At 52.9% G+C, this 19,776-nt stretch overlaps 11 protein-coding genes across 11 annotated transcripts; 6 read left to right on the top strand and 5 right to left on the bottom strand.

Annotated features, from left to right (window-relative positions):
- Positions 1 to 216: 216 nt before the first annotated feature.
- Positions 217 to 459, top strand: COCVIDRAFT_34910 (hypothetical protein; the record flags this gene model as incomplete). Its single annotated transcript, XM_014704424.1, has 1 exon — positions 217 to 459. One exon carries the CDS (start codon positions 217 to 219, stop codon positions 457 to 459), a length of 243 nt encoding a protein of 80 aa, XP_014559910.1.
- A 405-nt stretch (positions 460 to 864) lies between these two features.
- On the top strand, positions 865 to 4,474 carry COCVIDRAFT_90697 (hypothetical protein; the record flags this gene model as incomplete). Its single annotated transcript, XM_014704423.1, has 3 exons — positions 865 to 1,210; positions 1,267 to 3,323; positions 3,380 to 4,474. 3 exons carry the CDS (start codon positions 865 to 867, stop codon positions 4,472 to 4,474), a joined length of 3,498 nt encoding a protein of 1,165 aa, XP_014559909.1.
- Positions 4,475 to 5,004: 530 nt separating this feature from the next.
- Positions 5,005 to 8,036, bottom strand: COCVIDRAFT_90466 (hypothetical protein; the record flags this gene model as incomplete). The annotated part of the gene is made up of 3 exons (XM_014704422.1): positions 5,005 to 5,077; positions 5,149 to 7,756; positions 7,820 to 8,036. The coding sequence occupies 3 exons, from the start codon at positions 8,034 to 8,036 to the stop codon at positions 5,005 to 5,007; spliced, it is 2,898 nt and encodes a 965-aa protein (XP_014559908.1).
- Positions 8,037 to 8,427: 391 nt separating this feature from the next.
- COCVIDRAFT_13214 (hypothetical protein) lies at positions 8,428 to 9,564 on the bottom strand (the record flags this gene model as incomplete). The annotated part of the gene is made up of 2 exons (XM_014704352.1): positions 8,428 to 8,976; positions 9,031 to 9,564. 2 exons carry the CDS (start codon positions 9,562 to 9,564, stop codon positions 8,428 to 8,430), a joined length of 1,083 nt encoding a protein of 360 aa, XP_014559838.1.
- A 386-nt stretch (positions 9,565 to 9,950) lies between these two features.
- On the bottom strand, positions 9,951 to 12,946 carry COCVIDRAFT_23816 (hypothetical protein; the record flags this gene model as incomplete). Its single annotated transcript, XM_014704376.1, has 2 exons — positions 9,951 to 11,447; positions 11,513 to 12,946. 2 exons carry the CDS (start codon positions 12,944 to 12,946, stop codon positions 9,951 to 9,953), a joined length of 2,931 nt encoding a protein of 976 aa, XP_014559862.1.
- Positions 12,947 to 13,230: 284 nt separating this feature from the next.
- COCVIDRAFT_34906 (hypothetical protein) lies at positions 13,231 to 14,016 on the top strand (the record flags this gene model as incomplete). The annotated part of the gene is made up of 1 exon (XM_014704421.1): positions 13,231 to 14,016. One exon carries the CDS (start codon positions 13,231 to 13,233, stop codon positions 14,014 to 14,016), a length of 786 nt encoding a protein of 261 aa, XP_014559907.1.
- A 502-nt stretch (positions 14,017 to 14,518) lies between these two features.
- Positions 14,519 to 14,698, top strand: COCVIDRAFT_90557 (hypothetical protein; the record flags this gene model as incomplete). Its single annotated transcript, XM_014704420.1, has 1 exon — positions 14,519 to 14,698. A coding segment is annotated over one exon (180 nt), but the record flags the coding sequence as incomplete, so codon positions are not given.
- COCVIDRAFT_23814 (hypothetical protein) lies at positions 14,695 to 16,052 on the top strand (the record flags this gene model as incomplete). The annotated part of the gene is made up of 2 exons (XM_014704375.1): positions 14,695 to 15,793; positions 15,853 to 16,052. The coding sequence occupies 2 exons, from the start codon at positions 14,695 to 14,697 to the stop codon at positions 16,050 to 16,052; spliced, it is 1,299 nt and encodes a 432-aa protein (XP_014559861.1).
- A 302-nt stretch (positions 16,053 to 16,354) lies between these two features.
- Positions 16,355 to 17,674, bottom strand: COCVIDRAFT_34904 (hypothetical protein; the record flags this gene model as incomplete). The annotated part of the gene is made up of 1 exon (XM_014704419.1): positions 16,355 to 17,674. One exon carries the CDS (start codon positions 17,672 to 17,674, stop codon positions 16,355 to 16,357), a length of 1,320 nt encoding a protein of 439 aa, XP_014559905.1.
- A 185-nt stretch (positions 17,675 to 17,859) lies between these two features.
- COCVIDRAFT_34903 (hypothetical protein) lies at positions 17,860 to 18,311 on the top strand (the record flags this gene model as incomplete). Its single annotated transcript, XM_014704418.1, has 3 exons — positions 17,860 to 17,898; positions 17,980 to 18,232; positions 18,283 to 18,311. 3 exons carry the CDS (start codon positions 17,860 to 17,862, stop codon positions 18,309 to 18,311), a joined length of 321 nt encoding a protein of 106 aa, XP_014559904.1.
- A 92-nt stretch (positions 18,312 to 18,403) lies between these two features.
- Positions 18,404 to 19,087, bottom strand: COCVIDRAFT_90680 (hypothetical protein; the record flags this gene model as incomplete). Its single annotated transcript, XM_014704417.1, has 3 exons — positions 18,404 to 18,780; positions 18,828 to 18,933; positions 18,986 to 19,087. 3 exons carry the CDS (start codon positions 19,085 to 19,087, stop codon positions 18,404 to 18,406), a joined length of 585 nt encoding a protein of 194 aa, XP_014559903.1.
- Positions 19,088 to 19,776: the final 689 nt, after the last annotated feature.

The raw sequence follows: 19,776 nt of genomic DNA, 5'->3' as shown, positions 1-19,776 counted from the left end.
TCGCGCTCGCCGCTCGGTCGCGGCGCATAGCCGTCTGAAGGGGCATTCATGGCGCCGTACCCACCAGGTCTCCGTGGACGTTCACCACTGGGCCTACTGTTATAGCTGGCATCGCTGCCAGCGTAGCCATTGTATCCTCCACCGTTGTTGTAGTTGGCAGCACCGTTGGCATAGCCGCCATTGGCCCCCGCCTGCGAGTAGCCTGGGTTGCGCGACATGGCGCTTCTAGAGAAGTTGAGGGATACCGGTTACTGTGGGCGTCGCAATTATAGTCATATCCTGCAGACGAGAGCCTGGGGCATGGTTGGGGTGCATGTGCTGTGGTTGGTGTCTATGTATGTACGTATGTATGTATGGATGTCACTGCGTATGTTGCGGAGAGCTCGGGGGTGTCCATGTGCATGCCCGAGTCGAGCGGACAGGCCTACCAACGGCTGCAACGCACAAGACAGTGTCTAGATGAGGATGCAGGTGTAAATTTCGTGTAATATAGAACTAGAAAGTAAAAGGCAATGGAAATGCAGCAGTCTGGCGACTGTGTCACGCGCTCAACCGCGTCTTTGTCGTCGACTGGGCGGGCTGGTTGGTTGCAGACATGGAGACGGCGATACGCGCCAAGACTCCCTACTAGTCGGAGCTTCTCTCTTTCTCTGTCTCTCCCATTATCACCACCACGACACCGAGGACGACGCGCAGGCCGGCCATTTGCCCTCGACCCGCCTCGGCCCTTCACTCGAATCCCCCAATGCCGTACTAGCATCGCCTCTGCAACACCACCACATCACGCTCCCACCCGCGCATTCGTCCCCCAGCATGGCCGCCGTCTATGCCAACGGCGCGAATGGCGTCAACGGGGCCGGCGCCATGTTTCCTCCACCACGTTACTCGGACGTGCCCAGCTCTATCACCATCTCGGTCGCCGATGACGAGGGAGGCCAGCTCGATGTTGAAATCCCCCTCGACGACCAGATCCAGGACGACCCGACGGAGCTGTGCGACATTCTCGAGGCCGAGAAGAGTGCCACGTCCACTTGGGTCCAGGTCGCCGTCGCCTACGCAAAGCACAAGCGCATAGAGACGGCCATCGATGTCCTCAAGCAGGCCACTCAGGTCTTCAGCCGCGCCCGCCCAGACGACCGCCTCAGCATCCTCAATGGCCTCTGCTGGCTGTACCTACTCAAGTGCCGCGAAGCTCCTCGCGTCCGCCCTCGTACGCTACCCCAAGTATCGCGTCTTATATAACACACCAGCTAACCTTTCTTCTAGAAAACGCCGACCCAGATACAAAGCTCAAGGAGTTCTGGATTCAGTCCGCGACCGGAGTCCTCAACGATGCCTCACGAATTAGCCCCTCGCACCCCCCGCTCTTCCTCGCGCGCGGTGTCTTGTACCTTCTCAAGGCCTCTCTCCAGGGCCCTGCCACAGCTGCTGGCTCTACTGTCAGTCCCGAGCGCATGGAGACGCTCAAGCAGGCCGCTAAGTGCTTCGAGGACGCGCTTCGAGCGTCAGGTGGGAGGAATCTCATGGCCAAGATGGGCAAGGCGCGTGTCAACTACTCCATGGGCAAATGGGCAGACGCTCTAAAGGCATATCAAAATATCCTCGAGAGCTCTCCAGACCTCATCGACCCAGACCCGCGCATCGGAATCGGCTGCTGCTTCTGGCAACTGGGCTACAAAGACGAAGCGGCCAACGCCTGGCAAAGATCCCTCGAACTGAACCCCCGCTCAAAAGTCGCCCTGATCCTGCTCGGCATCTACAACTTCCAGCAAACAGCCAATCTCTCCACCTCCGACCCCAAGTTTGCTGAGTTGATTAAGAAGGCTACGGGCGAGTTCATCCAGCCCGCGCTTAAGCTAGACAATCAGTATCCTCTGAGTTGCGCAACTGTCGGTAGCTATCTTGTCCTCCGCAGGGACGTCAACAAGACCGAAGATGTCGCAAGGCGCGCCATTGAGCTCACAGACACCAATGCCATTGCCAGTGATGGTTGGTACCTGCGCGCCAAGGTCGCACACCAGCAGGATAACATTGCATTGGCTGCAGAGTACTACTCCAAGTCTGATCAGGCTCGTGGAGGCGAAGAGCGGGGCTTTATACCCGCAAAGTTCGGACTAGCTCAGATGAACGTCCTGATGAGCAACTACGATGGCGCAAAGTTCCGCCTCGAGAAGATCCTTCAGCAATCGCCCAATGTCGAGGCCCAGACCTTACTCGGTACTCTCTATGCCGAGGACGTCTTCAACGCTCAAAATAGCAAGTCCACTGAAGACAAGTCTGCCGAGCTGAAAAAGGCTCTCAAGTATCTCGAAAGCGTTCAAAGTGCATGGAAGGACCCCAAGAAGAAGGTGGTGGCTGACCAGTCGGTGCTTCTCAACCTCGCTCGACTATACGAGACAGAGCACCCCGAGAGGAGTCTAAAGTGTCTTGAGGAAGTAGAACAGATGGAGATTGAAGCTATTCCCCAAGAGGACTACCCAGAAGGTATCGAAGAAGGCCCCGAGCTCACAACCGCGCTCCGCGAAATGTTACCGCCTCAGTTGCTTAACAACATGGGTTGCTTCCACTTCCAGGCGGAGCGCTACGTACGTGCTCAGGAGCTCTTCCAAGTTGCTCTCACTGCATGTGTCAATGCTGAGAACCGCGACGACACAATCGACACGGATGCTCTCGTTACTTCTATCAGTTTCAACCTTGCCCGGACTTACGAAGCCGAAGGTCAGACCGACGAGGCCAAGAAAGTATACAACAGTTTACTCCAAAGACATCCCGATTACGTCGACGCCCGCATCCGTCTTACCTATATGGCTCTCAAGGAGAACCCTCAAGACGAGGGTCCGCGAGCTGTCAAGGATCTTTTCAAACAGAACGAGGACAATGTCGAGGTTCGCGCTTTGTACGGATGGTACGTCAATAAGTCCAAGAAGAGGACCCAGAATTTTGCCGCAGACGACGAACAACGACTCTACAAGCACACTCTGCAAAAGTCCGACAAGCACGACCGCTACTCACTCATGGGCATGGGCAACATCCACTTGGCCATTGCTCGTGAAATGCCAAGGACTTCTGAACAGGACAAGGAAAAGCGTCGGAAAGGATACGAGCGAGCCGTTGAGTTCTTTGACAAGGTCTTGCAACTCGACCCAAAGAACGCATATGCAGCACAGGGTATCGCAATCGCATTGGTTGAAGATAAGAAGGATTATTCGACAGCCCTGCAAATCTTTACCAAAGTCAAAGAAACACTCAAAGATCACAGTGTTTTTGTCAACTTGGGCCACACATACTGCGAGATCAGACAGTATGCCCGCGCAATTGAAAATGTAAGTTTTATAACTCTTCTCTTTGCGCAAAAATAGCATCCACTGACATATTGAAGTATGAGGCCGCCCTGTCGAAGAATCGTCACAATGATCCAAAGATTCTAGCCTGCCTTGGACGAGCATGGTACCTCCGAGCCAAGCATGAGCGCAGCATAGCTGGTTTCCGGACCGCGCTCGACTACTCGAAGCAAGCTCTCAAGGCCGCTCCCGCCGATCTTAACTCCCAATTCAACGTTGCCTTTGTCCAGTTCCAGATCGCTACCATGATCTATTCGCGTCCAGAGCATCAACGTACCCTCGAAGAAGTCGATGACGCTGCAACAGGTCTCACAGAAGCCATTGAGGCTCTTGAGAAACTCGCAAAGGAGGAAACACCGCCCTTCCCCCGTGCCGATATCACTTCCCGTGCAAACATGGGTCGCAACACTATGATCAAGCAACTCGAGCGTGCCCGCGAACAGCAAGCAGCATACGAAGGCGAGAATGCAACCAAACTCGACCAGGCTCGCCGTCTCCGTGAAGCAGAAAAACTCCGTCGTGAAGAGGAGAAGAAGCGCCTGGAGGAAGAGGCTCTGGAGAAGAAACGCAAGTATGCAGAGGAGCAAGAGCGTCTTATTCAGCGTGACCGTGAGCTCATGGAGAAGCGCAATGAAGAAGAACGCAAGCGAATGGAAGACGACGAAGACAAGGAGGTTCGCAAAGCTGAACGTAAAGCACGCGGACCAAAGGGACCCAAGCGCAAGAAGAAGGATGCCGACTCTGACACAGACGGCCTGCCTTCTGACGACGATGAGCCACGCTCAAGGCGCCGGAGGACCACAGTCAGTGGTACCGAGGAATTATCCGATGGTGAGCGACCACGTGAGAAGAAGAAGAGGAAGCTTGCTCGCAAGAGCGAGCCCTCAGGCAAATACAAGTCTGCAGAGTTCATTGACGACGAAAGCGACGACGATGACGGTGCGGCGGCCCCTGCCGATGACGCCGACAAGGACGGTGCTGCTCCCGCTGGAAGCGACGATGAAGGCGCTGCTGCTGCCCCTCGGCCACGCAAAGCCCGTGTCGTCGACGATGAAGACGAGGATGACGATGACGGCGCAACAGCAGCCCACAAGTCAAACGACGTGGCCATGGATGATGACGAAGACGAGTAGAGAGTCGCTTCCAAAACTTAGTTTACATACAGGCACGACATGTCATGATGATCTGAAAGGGAGTGGGTTCAGGTCTTTGATAATCATTAGTTTATATCCGGTGGCGTTCTTTTTCCAAGACTCCCATCATCCCATCTTGCATCGCTTCTTCTTCAGACTATTTCAAGGCATTTTCCCCTTCATCTGTCTGGTCTTGTTCCTCTTTTTTTGTCCGGATTCTTTTGCATCAGCGCCGTGGCGTCTAGGAGAAAGGGGGGGGGCAGTAGGTATCGTATTCTTCTTAATCTCATCCATTCCAGATCTACTTTTTGTTTTTTGCGATGCAAATGGGTAAATGATGGGTTGGGGGGAATTTCTAGGGGCCGAGATAAGAAAATTTGTATATACCGTTCACTTGGTGGAAGGGTCAACTAAAAAAGTTTCTTTGGTACAATGTACACTATAAATGTTTCGCGTCTACTCATTAAATTGGCTTGTGAGAACGATTGCTAGCACATGTTTGAAGAACTGCCTGACAACGGTTTGTCATCTCAAAGCGCCCATTCGTCCTTGTCGTCATTCGCGCTGATAAACGGTTCGTTAACGAGTTTGACAGCCAGCTCACTGCATAACACACTATCACACCCAATACGTTAGTATCTGTATCCGGGAAGATGGAAACGTCGACAACTTACCAGCTACTCCCCACAAGCGCATCCAGCTCGCGAATCGCCTTCTCCCTACTCGCCCCCGTCTTAATCCCCTTCTGCACTTCAACCTGCAACTCAGCAATGCGCTTCCCACGCGCAATCCCCGCGAGCTCCACCACCCTCTTAGCCAGACAATCGCTATGGAACGCGTGTTGGCAGGGGAAAACAAAGAACTGACGCGCCAGCAGTGGCAAGCCGCAGACGTAGCAGCGTTCACCCGGTTCAACAATCGCATATCGCTGTTCAAGAGCCTTGATGTCGGATTTGATATGTGTAGCAGTTGCCTCGCTATCATCCATTTCCTGTTTGAGATTATCAATTTTGCGGCTGTAGTCTTCGAGGGCTGCGCAAATCTCTTCTTTAAAGTCGTCAATGACGACAAAGTCGGGGAAGAAAGGTATCAAATCTTCTATTCGAAGAAGGTCGACGCGGCGTAGGAATTCAATCGCGGTCTTGATGCCGCTCGACTGGGAAATGACCTTTTTGGCAATGGCGAGCCAGAGCTTCTTGCGAAGAGCAGGCTCAGTATTTGACCGGTCGGCGACGGAAGATGCGAGGTCTACCTCGTCATATTTCAGGGCTAGGTCCACGGCTTGCACGTATTGCTGCATCGAGCTGTAGATGTGCACGCATGACTGGACACGCTTGTGTTGGATGCAAAGGCGAAGGGCAAAGTCGGCGTCGTAGTTTTGCTCGTGAGCAAGCGATTGGCCTTCCAGGTAGGCGAGCAGCGCTGATTCATCCTTCGTGGAATGTGATGCGTAGATGGAAATGAGAGTGTTGTGAATTGCCGCATCTGTTGAGTTGCGTTGGTTGATCTCAAAGAGGAGATAACGGACGGCCTGGTTTTGACTCAACGGGACCTTGGTCTGGCTGTTGTAGTTGAGGAAAGCCGGGATGAGCTTCTGCGCATCAAAATTGGAGTGCCGCATCATAACGTCAACAAGCTCGACTGGCACATGCGCCATGAGAACAGAGCTGTACTTGTAGAATATCTCTGGGTCTGTCTGTTTCTTGAGAACACTCAATGATTCTTGCCAGCGCTCGCGCTGGACCCAGTATGAGAGCACATAGTTGTAGTCGTTCACAACTGTCGCAAAGAACAACAATTCTTCTTCCCGGCCGTGGCTACTGATGATGTCGTATACCGTCTTTCGATCCAGATCTCCTTTGTACTTTGATACAAAATCCTGATACTCTTTCCGGATCACTGAGAGCTGGTCATGAGTCTCAGCAGTGTTCATGCTCTCGGAGAGTTCTGCTTTTGTTGTGATAGTGTCGTCTAACGTGTTAAGTTTCGCCATGTAGAGCTCAATCAGCCACACAGCCACCATAATCCGTTGCATGATGGCACCTTTTTTCAACGTTGACAGTTTGGTGACCAGGTACTTCCGCAGGGCATCTTGCTCGCCATTGTCGATGAATGTTAGTGCAACCTGTTCAAAGGGTTTTGTGCTTCGCCCGTAGACGGTCGCTGCTTCCATGTATTGGTTCTTGCCGACGAGGTAATCACCAGATGCTGTAGCTACCGCATCCTTTTGCGCTGGTGTTTTAGCATACTGCGATGCCGCCTCGAACTGTTGTGACTTGAGCATGATCTTCCAGACGTCTCTACTCTCATCCGTTACGACGACTTCGAAAATCTCTTGGGTCGTAAAGAGCCAGTATGTGTTCTTCTTCAGGTCTGCCACCAGCCCTAATGCACTTTGTCCTTGGTCAAGCACCACCTGATCGAGAACAACGGTATCATCGAGGCGATTGATGGCTACGATCCTACCTTCGACAAGTTGGAGTATGTGCCACTGACTTAACACCATAGAAGTGACGGCCTCTTGCGTCCTGCGAGCGCGTCCACTAGCAGTTTGTGAAGGTGGTATCTGGGATCGGGGTAGCATCCTCGCGTCACCAAGAACTTTGCCACCAAGCTCAGAAGTATCTTGTGATAAGTACAGTTTTCCATGCAGCACGCCTTGTGATGTCAGCCAACCGAATACTCTCTCCGTCTGTAGGTCCTCTCTGTTGGGGTTCTCTTGGTTTTCCGGAGAGACAGCCAGCAAAGAGGTCGCTGTAGGAGCCACATTCGACACTTCGTGTACGGTGGCAGACTCGCTTTCGAAGAGTTTGGAGAAGATGGATCCGCTTCCCTCGTTTCCTTGGCGTCCGACTTTGCCAGAGAAATGTAGGAATGTGGAGGGCGTAGCGACAATGATGCGGCGCAGATCCGACCGCCCAGGCACCATGTCTGTCCACAGACCTGTTACAGGGCCATCGTTTGTTCTGTATACGCTCTTCAGGTACCGCTCTTCTCTCCTGTAAAACTCGGACGAGGGCTCAATATAAACTTCATACACATTGCCGTCTGAGGATCCAATCAGAATCTCCCTCGTTGAAGCGGTCGGTTGCGAGGGATTCCATGATATGCTCTCGATGACAACTCCTTTCAATCTCGACAATGCCTTCGGCGTCCGCGACTGTGTGTGGAGATAATAGTTCTCGGCGAGGGTAGTGGTTACGATGAGATGGGATGCGGAGGGGTCTAGGAAAAGGCGCTTGATAACGCCAATCTCCGAGGGCTTCTTGGGCAGATCAATATCTAACATGCGAGTAAGCGCTTGTTCTGCTGGAATGCTCTAGCACTCGAGTGTGCATGACGAACCATCTATGTCTGCAGGACTATCCAGATCTATACGCAGAATACGACCGGTAGAGAGAGCCAGGATCAGAACATTATTTGCTACCGCAGCGGCGACAAAGTCAGAGGATATGTTGAACTGCAGAGACACGCGCTCGATGTTGAACATGGGGAGCGAGGCATCCTCTTGCATGTTGCTTGTGCTCGGCGGCGCATACCCGCTCGACATGTCGTACGCCATTCTGGGACGTGGAATCGGCTCGCTGCTATTATACGTTTGGGGTCATATTTTGCGCGGCCCTCTGCTACTCTTCCTGGTCTCTGAAATATCCGAGGCTTCGGTGCGCAGACTTGTCTGTTGTAGTGGAAGCATCTTGACAGCCTTGGTGACGCCCAAGCTCGCGGAGCTTGGGCATCGGCGATGGAGCGGAGATATGCCGGCATTAGACTTAGTCACGTGGACTCGCGTTCCATACGTGCAATTGTCCTCCACCTCGGACTAGACGAGGTGACTAAGAACTAGAGATGACATAACACCCCCAGGAATACTATTAAACACTCTGATTTCTCACATCAACATTCTGTACTCTATTATTTTCAATAAGATGCCTGAGTTGATTGTCCACATCAAACTATTTCCTTGACATATCCTGTGCCACTATGCCCCTCACATATCCAGCTACCCTCTCAGCAACCGGTACACCGTGTCTAATACAGAATCCATGTGGCCATCCCTCTGTATGGTCAATTTCCATGATTGGCTTCCAGTTCTCTCCCATACCATCCACTTCCTCTACATCACCTCTGCCATATCTACCGCGGTTGTTAATCAACGCATCTCGTGTGGCATCCGCAACCCAATGATCAGTGCGTGCAAACAAGAAGCGCAAAATAGGTCGGGGGTGCGGATGCTTGGTTGGTGGCTCGGAGGCGGAGGCTCCCCAGATTTCTTCATCCCAGATGTCGGTGTCGATTTGGAACATTTCATCGCGCGCCATGTGTAGCGCTTGTTGGACGCCGTGTGGGGACTTGATGAATGCCGCAGTTGTATGAGCAGCATCTGGAGGAAAGTCCATGAACTTTGCCACGAGTGTAGCTATGAGAGATACAGGAAGTACATATGTTAAAAAATACACAAAAAGCGCAGCGAACACCGAAAAATTGGAGTTTTTGAGAAAAGGCTGCATCACATGGTTAGTAGCGTTCCGTCAGATAGAGCGGTAACATAGACATACAGCAGCCTTCATCCCACTCTCGCTCCGAGCAATATCCACAACTGTAGGGAACAGTCCTATGGCACCAACAACTCTGGTCTCGAAATCATCACCTGCAAGGCCATGTGCCCTCAGCCTGCGAATGATTTCTAGTGAGATGTATGCGCCGACCGAGTGCCCCACCAAGATCACTCTAACATCCTTTGCACCCTGGTCTTTGACTTCTTCCACCAAGTCTGTCAACTCGTCCTCGGCGTGTCGGATTTGATCTTGTAGTCCGTATGGCGGCTGTTTACGCCATTTCATCGTCTTGATTTCCTTGGAGTTCATTTCAAAGCCTGACAAGCTCCTTCCGTACACCTGGAATTCAACATCGCGGTCGGATGCTGTATTATGGCTCAACAGGCCATAAAGATGGGTCAAGAAAGTACGGTAATACTCGACGAGTCCTGGATTACCAGTAACAAAGTAGATAATGTAGGTCCGCGAGGCCGATTTCTTGCCTGGTTCCGGTGGAGTGCGGAGATGTATCAAGGAGGCTGGTGGAGAAGACATTGTGATATTGCAATCTAGGATAAAATATGGGATTAATAGAGAGGATGTGGGAGGGGAGCGTCTGAGAGCGATTTTATGGGCGTCTTTTGATATCTTGGCTGCGCTAGGTTCAACCCTAGTTGATGCAGATACACTATGCCTTTTATGGCATGGCGCAAGTTGGAGTCAGCCAGACCAGACCCTGAGAAAGGGTCCAGGTGAGATTGCCTGCATGTTTTCTCCGCACAGACGTGCACCAAGACAACAGTTTTATAATTTCATTTCAATATTATGGAAATCGCCGTATGCAATTGTCCAAAGTTATTTAAATGGGTATCACTATCGGGGTTTATACTTCCAATCAACCTCCCCTTAGCAGCCACCGATGGTATCAATTGGGGTAAGGTTTACTCTATCCTGAGGAACAGCTCCATGACACCCACCATCCTCTCCTTTTGTACAGCCTTTTCCTTCTCTTTGCTGCCATCTTTCCACCTCACTAAGCAGTCTGAAAATACGACTGCGTAATTTCTCACAATGAGCTGCCGAATCGCCACCTCGGGGACTTTGCTGAGAGTCTTTCTCCTGACCTGGGCTTGCGGACTGGAAGGAAGACTCATGTCTGCACTTGCTCTCTTATCATTGGAGCCCTCCGGACGTGGCTTCGATACTTCTGTAATCTGATTTGCAATGTTGTGAAGGAAAGAGAGAATGAGTAGAAATGTGGCGTTGTGGTTGGGAGCCGAAGCAAGGATCTCAAGGATAGTCATTTTATCATCATCTGGAGAAGCCGGAGCGTTGGACTTTTCACGGCGGATAAGCGCTTCTTCCAGTCTCTCCCATAAACTCTTCGTGATGACGCCGTCGGTGAGGCTGGAAAGAAAGGCGACAAGGACTTCGGCTAATACCTCGGTTCGTTCTCTACTACGAGTCTCTGGGGTAAAGGCACCAGCGAAAGGTGTGTCGCAGTCTAATGCATCGTAGACTTCTGCGAGCTCATCTTCCCTCTCCGGACTTGCACTAGTTCGTCCTTTGACAAAAGGCCATCCTGCGTTATCTTGCCAGGGTGCCCTCTCTCCTTCGGCCTTTGTCATCTCCCATTCAGCTAGTGTCCGTTCCGTCAGGTCTTCTATCGCCTCAGTCAGCCGGAAGATTTCCCTAGGCACGCTCCATTTTACCTCGCCACGGGCAGGTATCTGATGCTGCAACTTCCGAATACCTCCTTCCGGGATTTTGATTAATTTGTCAATGGACCTGGTAAGCACAGAAGGCAGCCAATGAGCGCGGATAGGCAGAAAGTGGTCTCTTCCATTTGCGATGCGCAGGACGAGGATTTCGTCCAGGACCGAGTCGCCTTCATTGAGATCACGCACGGAACCCAGATTTTCAATCTTGAGTTTCAATTCGACGTTTAGGACATCGGCCGGTTCGAGGGTGAAACGCTGTTGAACATCATCTAGCGTTGGCCTGTCGAGCTTGTCTTGATCCCTGTCGAATGCAACACTGAGCCAAGAAGGAAAAGGCCCGGCAGGTTGGCCTTTCTCTACTGGACGATTTGCAAATCCAAAGGTGGCTGGGACACGTCCAGTGTTGGCTATGGTGATGTTGCGTCGGTAAGATTTTGCGAATTTGACCTCGCCGAAGTCGACTCCCTCAAACGCGCTATCTGTTTTCTTCTCCTCACCAGGTGAAGAGGAGCCAGTAGTACGTTCCACTGCTACGGCAATGGAAGGTCGGCCCTCGTTCTCTTGACGGTCAATCTCACGAGCCACTTCGGCGTGGATAGCCGTTTTGAGATCAGGGACAACGGCATCATACTGGAGCCGGAAGACGGCGTCTAGTGGCTTGTGATCGGAACTGAGAATGTGCATATGAGTGGTGTAGTACTCGAGCAATAGCTCAGCCTAATAGCATCAAGTCAGCAAGATGTGGCAATGTAGCAAGATTTGTAATATCACGATTGACGTACAGATAAATCGTCTTTTGTCTTGATTGGCTCCGGCTCGGGCGTCTCGTTCTCGTCATAATCATCGTAGGTCGCGCCGTCTGTGTCTGGGTCGTACTCGTACATGACGTCGTAATCCCCTGGAACGTCCAAGCCCTTTGATGAAACTTCTTCAGCTATTCGGCGTGCAGCCTCCTGTTCCTTGACTTTGGCCTCATACTTCTGCTTGGATGCTCGGGTTCGATATATGATGCGGTCGCACCAGCTAGGGCAGCGACGCTTCTCGCTCGAGTCAAGAACGCCAACCTTGCCTATATCGTACTTGTAGGATGGCAGGAACTGGATGGGGCCTTCTTCCCAGCCATCATGGAAGGCTTTTCCTTGCTTCATGATTTGGTGCAGCTCATCGTGTGGAAGCAGAGATGAGAGGGTAGTCTGTAGCGACGCTGGATCCAGTTCATCGGGTACAGGAGCCGTGTCACGTGTTTGTTCAGACGATTGTCTCGAATCATATCCCGAGTCGGCGGACGTGGATAGTCTACCTTGGCTCTCTTGAGAGTCCAGGTCTTGGGTGTGAATTGTCAGTAAGCGGCGCACGTCGTCTCCTGGCATGCCTTCGAGACGATAGTTCAAGTCGCCGAACCAAAAGGCGAAATCCTCATCACCAAGACCTTCGCCGCTAGATTGTGAAGGGCCCAAGCCACCGACGATAGGATCGAAACGAGTGCGAGTGGTGATTTGGGCAGCATCCCAGTTCCTTCGGTCTAAGGATGCTTTGTCGGCACCAGCTGCAAGATGGGAATTTATAAAGACAAGACGTGTCGTCTCGCCCAAGACAATGCGCGTTGTCACAGCACCCTTGTTGCCCATGTAACCCATGAGGCCTGTACCAACGCTCGTGGTGCTGACATTCTTGATTTGAGGGAGGATTTGTGGCGAAGCGTAGATGGCCAACCACAGGCCGATGAGCTGCTGATCTGCCACTAGTTTGTAGCCCTTAGGCAAGGCTGCTTCGAGCTGAGCCTTCCATCTATTTGCGGTCGAAGGATCGGTAAAGGGCCGCAGAGCCTCAGCAGCCGAGGTGATGTCGACAATCTCCTGCAGGCCTAACACATAGATGTCGATATCCTCCCCGCCTGGCACAGCTACTACATCATGAGAGCCAGTGTCCGACACGCCCAAACCGCCAAGGGCCCCGTCTACACCGCTGCCCTTGATAAACCATTTGCCAATGTCTTGTTCTGTGCCTTTTTGGGCGGCCGTGTTCCAGGAGCCGACCTTGATGCGCACAGTCTGTGGGCGCGTGTACTCAGCACGACGGTCGTATAGGGCCTGGGAGAGGGATGTCTGTTGTGTAGTGACGGATGCGACGCTCGGGGTGCGCGGGTCAAGAAATGCGCCGGGAATGGTGGCATCTAATCGCTCTGTCGACTGCACAGAGGCGGCTTCAGATGTCATGGCGGGGTGGAGGCGAGGAGAGCGAGGAGAGCAAGGACGGTTGCTGGTGCTGGTGCAGTGACGCCATGGTGGAAGTGGAGATTTGGCAGCACGGGGGAGGGTAAGCGGGCGCCTGGCAATGACGACGCTGAGGCTGTTGTGCTGTGGCTGTGGTGGTGCTAGGTGGGGCCCAAGCTTGTGGGATTATTGTTCAGCACTAACTAATCCCCGCTGCTTATATACTTATTACATAGTACTGTTTACTACATACATGTGTATACATACACATACAACACCATAACACCATGGCGCCGCACCGCAAAGCTCGCGCCAGCCAGCCTCAGCAGCCGCCGCCCTCGGACTACGAGACAGATGTCATACCTTCGGTCGACGTGCCCCTCCCCCCGCCGCGTTCCAACGAAGAGCTCAACTTGTCGGTCCTCCGCCGCCAGTATCCTGCCCTTACGTCAATTGAGCATGTCACCCCCTATGCTGCTCTCTACACTTTCAACCTCGAGACGCAGCAGTGGGAGAAGATGGGCGTTGAGGGCACCCTCTTTATCTGCCAGCTGACACCCTCGCCCTTGGGCGCCGAGCGCTACTGCGCCATCATCCTCAACCGCAGAGGACTCGACAACTTCTACGAGGAGCTCACCAGCAGCGATGAAATGGAGATCTCGGATCCCTATGTCATCATTCAGGGCGAGCAAGTGTACGGCATCTGGATCTTTGCCGATCCACCGCCCTCGTCGACGGCAAACTGCCGCCAGGAAACGGCCGCTAAGATGATGGCCGTCGCCGACAGGGCCAAAGCAAGCCGTGCCGCTCTCCACGGCTCACCAGACGCTGTCTCTTCCACCCCCATGGGCCGCCAGCTGTCGTTGAGAGAGCTCTTTGGCCAGCAGCGTGAGCAAGATGCCGACTTTAGCCTGCACCACCACGATAGTCACCCAATGCCCAGCATGCACCATCCACCACAGCAGCACCAGCATCAGCAGCAGCCATACATGACCCATGCCAGCCCTGCACAACCAGACGTGTTAGGCCAGCTGTTCATGCGCGCAAAGCAGAACCACAATGGCTTAGGATGATATGTTTCCGCCCAATGGCCATGCCACGCACTCCCGCTCGAACACACAAGTGTCTATACCATCCGGAGCGCGCCCATCGATACATGCCCACAACCAGGATCCGGCATCACATCACGCTTGTTCAGTGATATGCAAGTCCCGCTAAGACGCGTCTCCATGCCTTCCACGTGCTCCCTTGGCTGACCTCACAAACGGAAAGCAAACATCAGCAACTTACTTAGGTCTCCTGTTCATCCACACTCGGTGACTTGCTACTTTCCTCAAGGACGCATAGCATCTGTTGCCAGAGAAGCGTAGTAGATACAGAATGCTGGTCATCGTCTACACAGCATCATTAACGCAAGTCTGTTCGGGCATATCCACTGGACCATGATATTGTTCAGTGCGGTTCTCTCAAGTTGGTAATTAATAGTCAAAAAGATACCCGTTTTCAAGATGAATCTTATCGTTGAAAATCGCAAACTTTTGGTGCCACGCAAATAATCAGTCTTTTCGCGCTCTGATACCACTCGTCAATGGCCTGTTAGGGCTGGCTGGCAATGACCTCACCCCTCCTGCGCCCGCACACCCCTGTCATTTACCCCACGGCGGGGCATCCACCATCCCAAAAATTTCCCGTCGCAACAGTCCAACATCACAAACGCACAGCACTGCACCATTCAGACCCAATCGCATACCATGACAGAAAGTGTCCGAGTTCTCCTTGTCGGCAATGGCGGCCGTGAGCACGCTTTGGCCTGGAAATTACTGCAGTCGCCTTCGACTGAGCACATTTACGTTTGCCCCGGTAACGGAGGGACCGCAACCCTTTCGTCAAAAGTCACCAATGTTACACACATTAAGGACGCTGATTTCGCCGGCCTTGTGGAATTTGCCAAGGAGAAGCAAGTGAACTTGCTAATACCAGGACCCGAGGCACCACTAGTCGCAGGCATTGTAGATTACTTTAAGGAGAATGGACTGGAGAGCATCAAGGCGTTTGGCCCTTCAAAAAAGGCCGCAACCATGGAAGGCAGCAAGACTTTTAGCAAGGACTTTATGAAGCGACACAACATTCCCACCGCAGCGTACGAAAATTTCAGCAAATATGAGGATGCCAAAGCCTACCTAGACACCATTTCACACTCGGTAGTGATCAAGGCCTCGGGCCTGGCAGCAGGAAAGGGCGTCATCATCCCCCAGACCAAGGAGGAAGCCCACGCGGCGCTCAAAGACATCATGCTAGATCGCGAGTTTGGCGCAGCGGGTGACGAGGTGGTCATTGAGGAATTCCTTGAGGGCGATGAGTTGTCGATTCTTACTTTCAGCGACGGCCGCACCATCAAGTCTCTCCCACCTGCACAAGACCACAAGCGCATTTTCGACAACGACCAGGGCCCCAACACGGGAGGCATGGGCACATATGCTCCAACGCGCATTGCACCACGCGAGGTCCTCGATCGCGTCGACAAGGAAATTCTACAGCCCACCATTGACGGCATGCGAAGCGAGGGCTTCGAGTTCAAGGGCGTGCTGTTCACCGGCCTGATGATGACCAAGGATGGACCAAAGGTACTCGAGTACAACGTCCGCTTTGGCGACCCCGAAACACAGAGTCTGTTGGCGCTTATGGAGGGCGACCTTGCCCAAGTCATGGTCGCATGCGCAGATGGACGGTTAGCAGATGTCGATGTTAAGGTATCCAACCGTTCTGCCGCTACCGTAGTAGTCGCGGCCGGCGGATACCCAGGCAGCTATGCAAAGGGCACAGTCATGAAGCTAGATGCCACACCAGAAGGTGAGCTGCAATCTCATTATTCTAAACTAAACCGTACAGGTTGTGCTAACTATAGACAGATGTCGTACTCTTCCACGCCGGAACTTCCTTCTCCGACAACACACTCAAGACGTCTGGCGGTCGCGTCATCGCATCCACAGCAACAGCGCCTACGCTCGAGGAAGCCGTAGCAAAGGCCTACAAGGGTGTCGAGTGCATACACTTTGAGGGCATGCAGTACCGCAAGGACATTGCGGGGCGGGCGCTGAAGAAGCAGTAAAGAAAAAAGTGCGTATTTGGGAAATTATTGGGCAGTTGGCGTTGTTTTTTGTTTACGAAGAAGGGGGGGGGGAATACCACATACACAACCCGGGTCAGTAGCAAAAAAGGTCTAGGCATCTACAATGGAGTCTCCTACCTTTGCTATTTTTCTACATTGTATTGGAATATTAGTTAGCTCCTGGGAAGCGGTCTTGTCAGAAAAAGACAGTCTTTTCGACCAAAAGAGCCAGGATGCTGTGGCATGAGGAAATTAGCCCCGGTTCTACCCTCTCAATCGCTATCATCGCTCGGACATTTGGACTATGTCTCCTTTTTCTTCTTCTTTTCCTTTTTGTGCTTCTTCTGCTCGGGTAAAGTAGACTCGTCTTCCTTTTTCCGCTTCTTAGTTGGGGCGTCGTTGTCGTCGTCGTCGTCTATCTTCTCCTTGGGGCCAGATTCGCCGCCGCCACCACCATTTGCAGCTGGAACATCTGTGTCTTGATTCGCCTTTTCCTTTTCTTCTTGCTCTTTGAGCTTTGCTGCCCTCAGCTCGTTCTTCTGTCGTATCGCGTCCTTTAGCACGGGGCTGTCTCGCTTGAGGGCGTCGGCTGCAGCTGCAACGCCGGCCTGAACTTTGTTCTGACCTTCGCCGCTACCGAGCCACTCGTCGTGGTAACCCCACCCTGTGAGATAGATACCCATGTGGTAGCACTGGACGCTGTTGGAGTCGTATGTCATGGGTTTCTCCTCCTTTGTGGTGAGCTTGACGCCCTTTCCGAGGACCAGCTTGTTAAGTTGGTCGCGCGCTTGAGGGTTCTCAATAATCTTCTCCCTGAAGTTGAGCAACTGTGGCGCCCAAAGTTCTGTAAGCCATGCCTCGGCGGCCTCGAAACCGTGCGCTGGATCAGAAAGAACGACTGCTGCGACGTAGGCCTCGACCATGTCGGCTACGACTTTGTGATATTGCTTCGAGTTCTTGTCCCATAGGGCCCGGTGCTTCAGTCGATCGGGAAAACCGTACGCCTCGGAGAATTTGCCCAGTGTCGAGTTCTCGACCAGACGTTCGCGCCACATGCACAGCTCCGGAACGTCGACGTGTGGGAAGCGATTGTATAGAGCGCGCGAGGCAATGAGTTCGATGTAGGCATCGCCGAGGAGCTCAAGACGTTCGTAGTCTAGGCTGAGGTCTCCGCCCAGCGAGGAACCAGGGATACTCGGGTCGTAGATGGCGGATCGATGGGTAAAGACGGCTTCGTGGAGATGGGGCTCAGCGATGGGGGGCAGAGGAGGCAGGTCTTTGGATTCTTGGACTTTGCGATATATGTAATCGGGAATCGCGACCTGGACGGCCTTGTCGGGTCGCTTTTCGTCGAGTTCGCGTTTCGCTTGCGATGAAGTGCCGTGGTCGCGAGCGCAAAGCCGGCGTCGTAGCTCATTCGCGTGGTAGAGGATTTCCTTGTCCGCCCCGGGAGTCGTCTCTTCGGCGACGAACCTATCCAACAAAGCTACCAGGCCCGTTTGCATATCCGCCGAGGAGAGTTCTGGTTGTGGTCTATTGCGCTGGAGAGGCGGGTAGTGCTTCTTGCTGTGGTGATCGCGGCCATAGTGATTGAAGCCTCCTCCTCGTTTATGCGATGCCATACTGGTGGACGAGTGGCCGGCCCAGCTCCTAGTTCTCTTTTTGTTATGGAAGCGGGAAAGAGCATTGACGACCAAAAAGTTACATGACAGGGCGGCGGGCGCTAGTTGCGGGCGCCAAGGGCACCTCCGCCGGCCATTTCACGTCGACGGCGCACCAAGCAAGAAGACCAAGCATTGCAAGCACAATGGCAGTCCCACGACAGCGGGTGTTGGACCTGATGAGGGTACGTTACTTTCTTTTTTCGCAGTCGTCATCTTCCGGTGTCTAGGTGGTGGGTTGGGTCTGTATCCTGACATGCGCGCAGGTCCAGTGCAAGGTCTTCAACACCACATATAATCCCGAACGCCTGCGCCTAGGATCGCGCATCCTTCACCAGCGCCTCAAGGGTCCGTCAGTCGCCTCATACTACCCGCCGCGGATAGGAACAATTCCCCAGCTGCGAAGCCTGTACCCCGAACACCAGATCATAGATGAGGCAGAGGAAGACTGGTTAGAGCATCTGAACGTTGCAAAGTCAAGAGGCAAGGGTGCGCCCAAAAAGAAGAGGACTGCTGCTGGTATGTACCCACTGATATGTCTTGCTAATATTGTTGTTGACCCTTTGCAGAATCCAAGAAATTCAACAAGAGGAAGTAGGCAGATTAGCAGCCTACCCCTGCGGTCTAAATGTACATTATAGAGGCGTATGCAATCACTACACTTTGCGTCTGCGTGTCGGCCCATTCACCTTATAACTTACCTTTGGCTGCCTTTTTCACGTGTGCTGCCCATTCTCTATCAAACTCATCGTCCCACGCTGTTCGGACAAGACGGTGTTCGGGCTGTACTGGCACATTCACCTTATGATGCTCGACTGTGCAGTACATCGTCTTCCCGTCCAGACTGGTCATGTCGCCTCTGATCATTGCCATTTGCTTGCCTATACTCACCACTTTACTGTTGAGCCTGACCGTTACTCCAATCGGCACGGCTTTGAGGTAAGAAATGTTGAGCGAGCGTGTCACGCCGCCCATGAATTCCCAGAAGCCGGGCCGCGCCAGAGGGCATAGTGCTGTCGTGGTGGACATGTCGAATATGACGCCTGCAGCTCCACCGTGCATGACATCTAATTCACCATTCAGTTTGGGCCGTTGGCTATGACAAAAGACGTACTGTTCAGGTTGGAGAAGTTGGGTGCCATGAACATTTCATACGTCACTGTTCCGTCGGGCGTGGCATCCACGAGCTCCAGGCTATTCATGACTTGGTTGTCAAAGTCCTCGGGATCGTTAGTCCAAGCAACCATTTGAACGACAACTCGCGCATCTCACAATATGATCTTTTGGCCGCTTTGCCGCAAGCAGTTTGTACTTGTCGAACATGGCGCGTACAGCTGCCATTGCTTTTTGCCGATCAGCCCCTGGGCCACTCATCATGGGTCTAGAGAAAGGTAGAGTGCTATGGTCGATAGGCGAGATGTGTATGTATCAGCATGTATGTTATCTGGGATATCGGAAAGACGCCCGTTCCCGACGACGCCATCGGCTTGGTCGCGTGGTAGTGAAGGTGGACAATCGGCAGGGCGGCGCGCTTGGAAGCCTCGGCTCATTCGCTCGAGCATTGCATGATGATCATCCAAGGGGGGCCCGCCTTGCTCAAGTCACTCCATCCATGTCTCCACCGAAAGGGTTGCCAACCTGTCCTTTTTATTTTCCTATCGCGCGCCGCCGGTGTCTGTGTGCGTGTCTGGGTCTGTGCAATGACTCTCGAGCATGTAGTTCCCATGTATAGGTAGTAAGCTCGACTTAGCGGCGTCTGGGACTGCCCATGTTGTTTCATCCTCATGGCTCGCCCTCGTCTAGCGTACGGCGATACTTTGTGATGACAAGACTGACAAACTCAACGCGCTCCCGCCACCAATAAGCCGACAACCACAGCCGACCCTATTCTTGGTCCAGTACAGTAATACACAATCGCCTAGATGCTGGCTTGGTAGTCCGAGCTGTTCTTAATTGCTCCCCCCTTCGTCCAACATTCGCTACGTTTTCTTTAATTAGACGGGCCGCCGCCCAGTAGTACCTGTGTCCACATCACCCTTTGCTCCCTCATTGTCTTGTACAAC

This window comes from Bipolaris victoriae (assembly GCF_000527765.1).
Source record: "Bipolaris victoriae FI3 unplaced genomic scaffold scaffold_15, whole genome shotgun sequence".
Classification (NCBI taxonomy): domain Eukaryota; kingdom Fungi; phylum Ascomycota; class Dothideomycetes; order Pleosporales; family Pleosporaceae; genus Bipolaris; species Bipolaris victoriae.
Note: the sequence above shows the minus strand (reverse complement) of the source record. Positions and strands in the feature narration are given on the sequence as shown.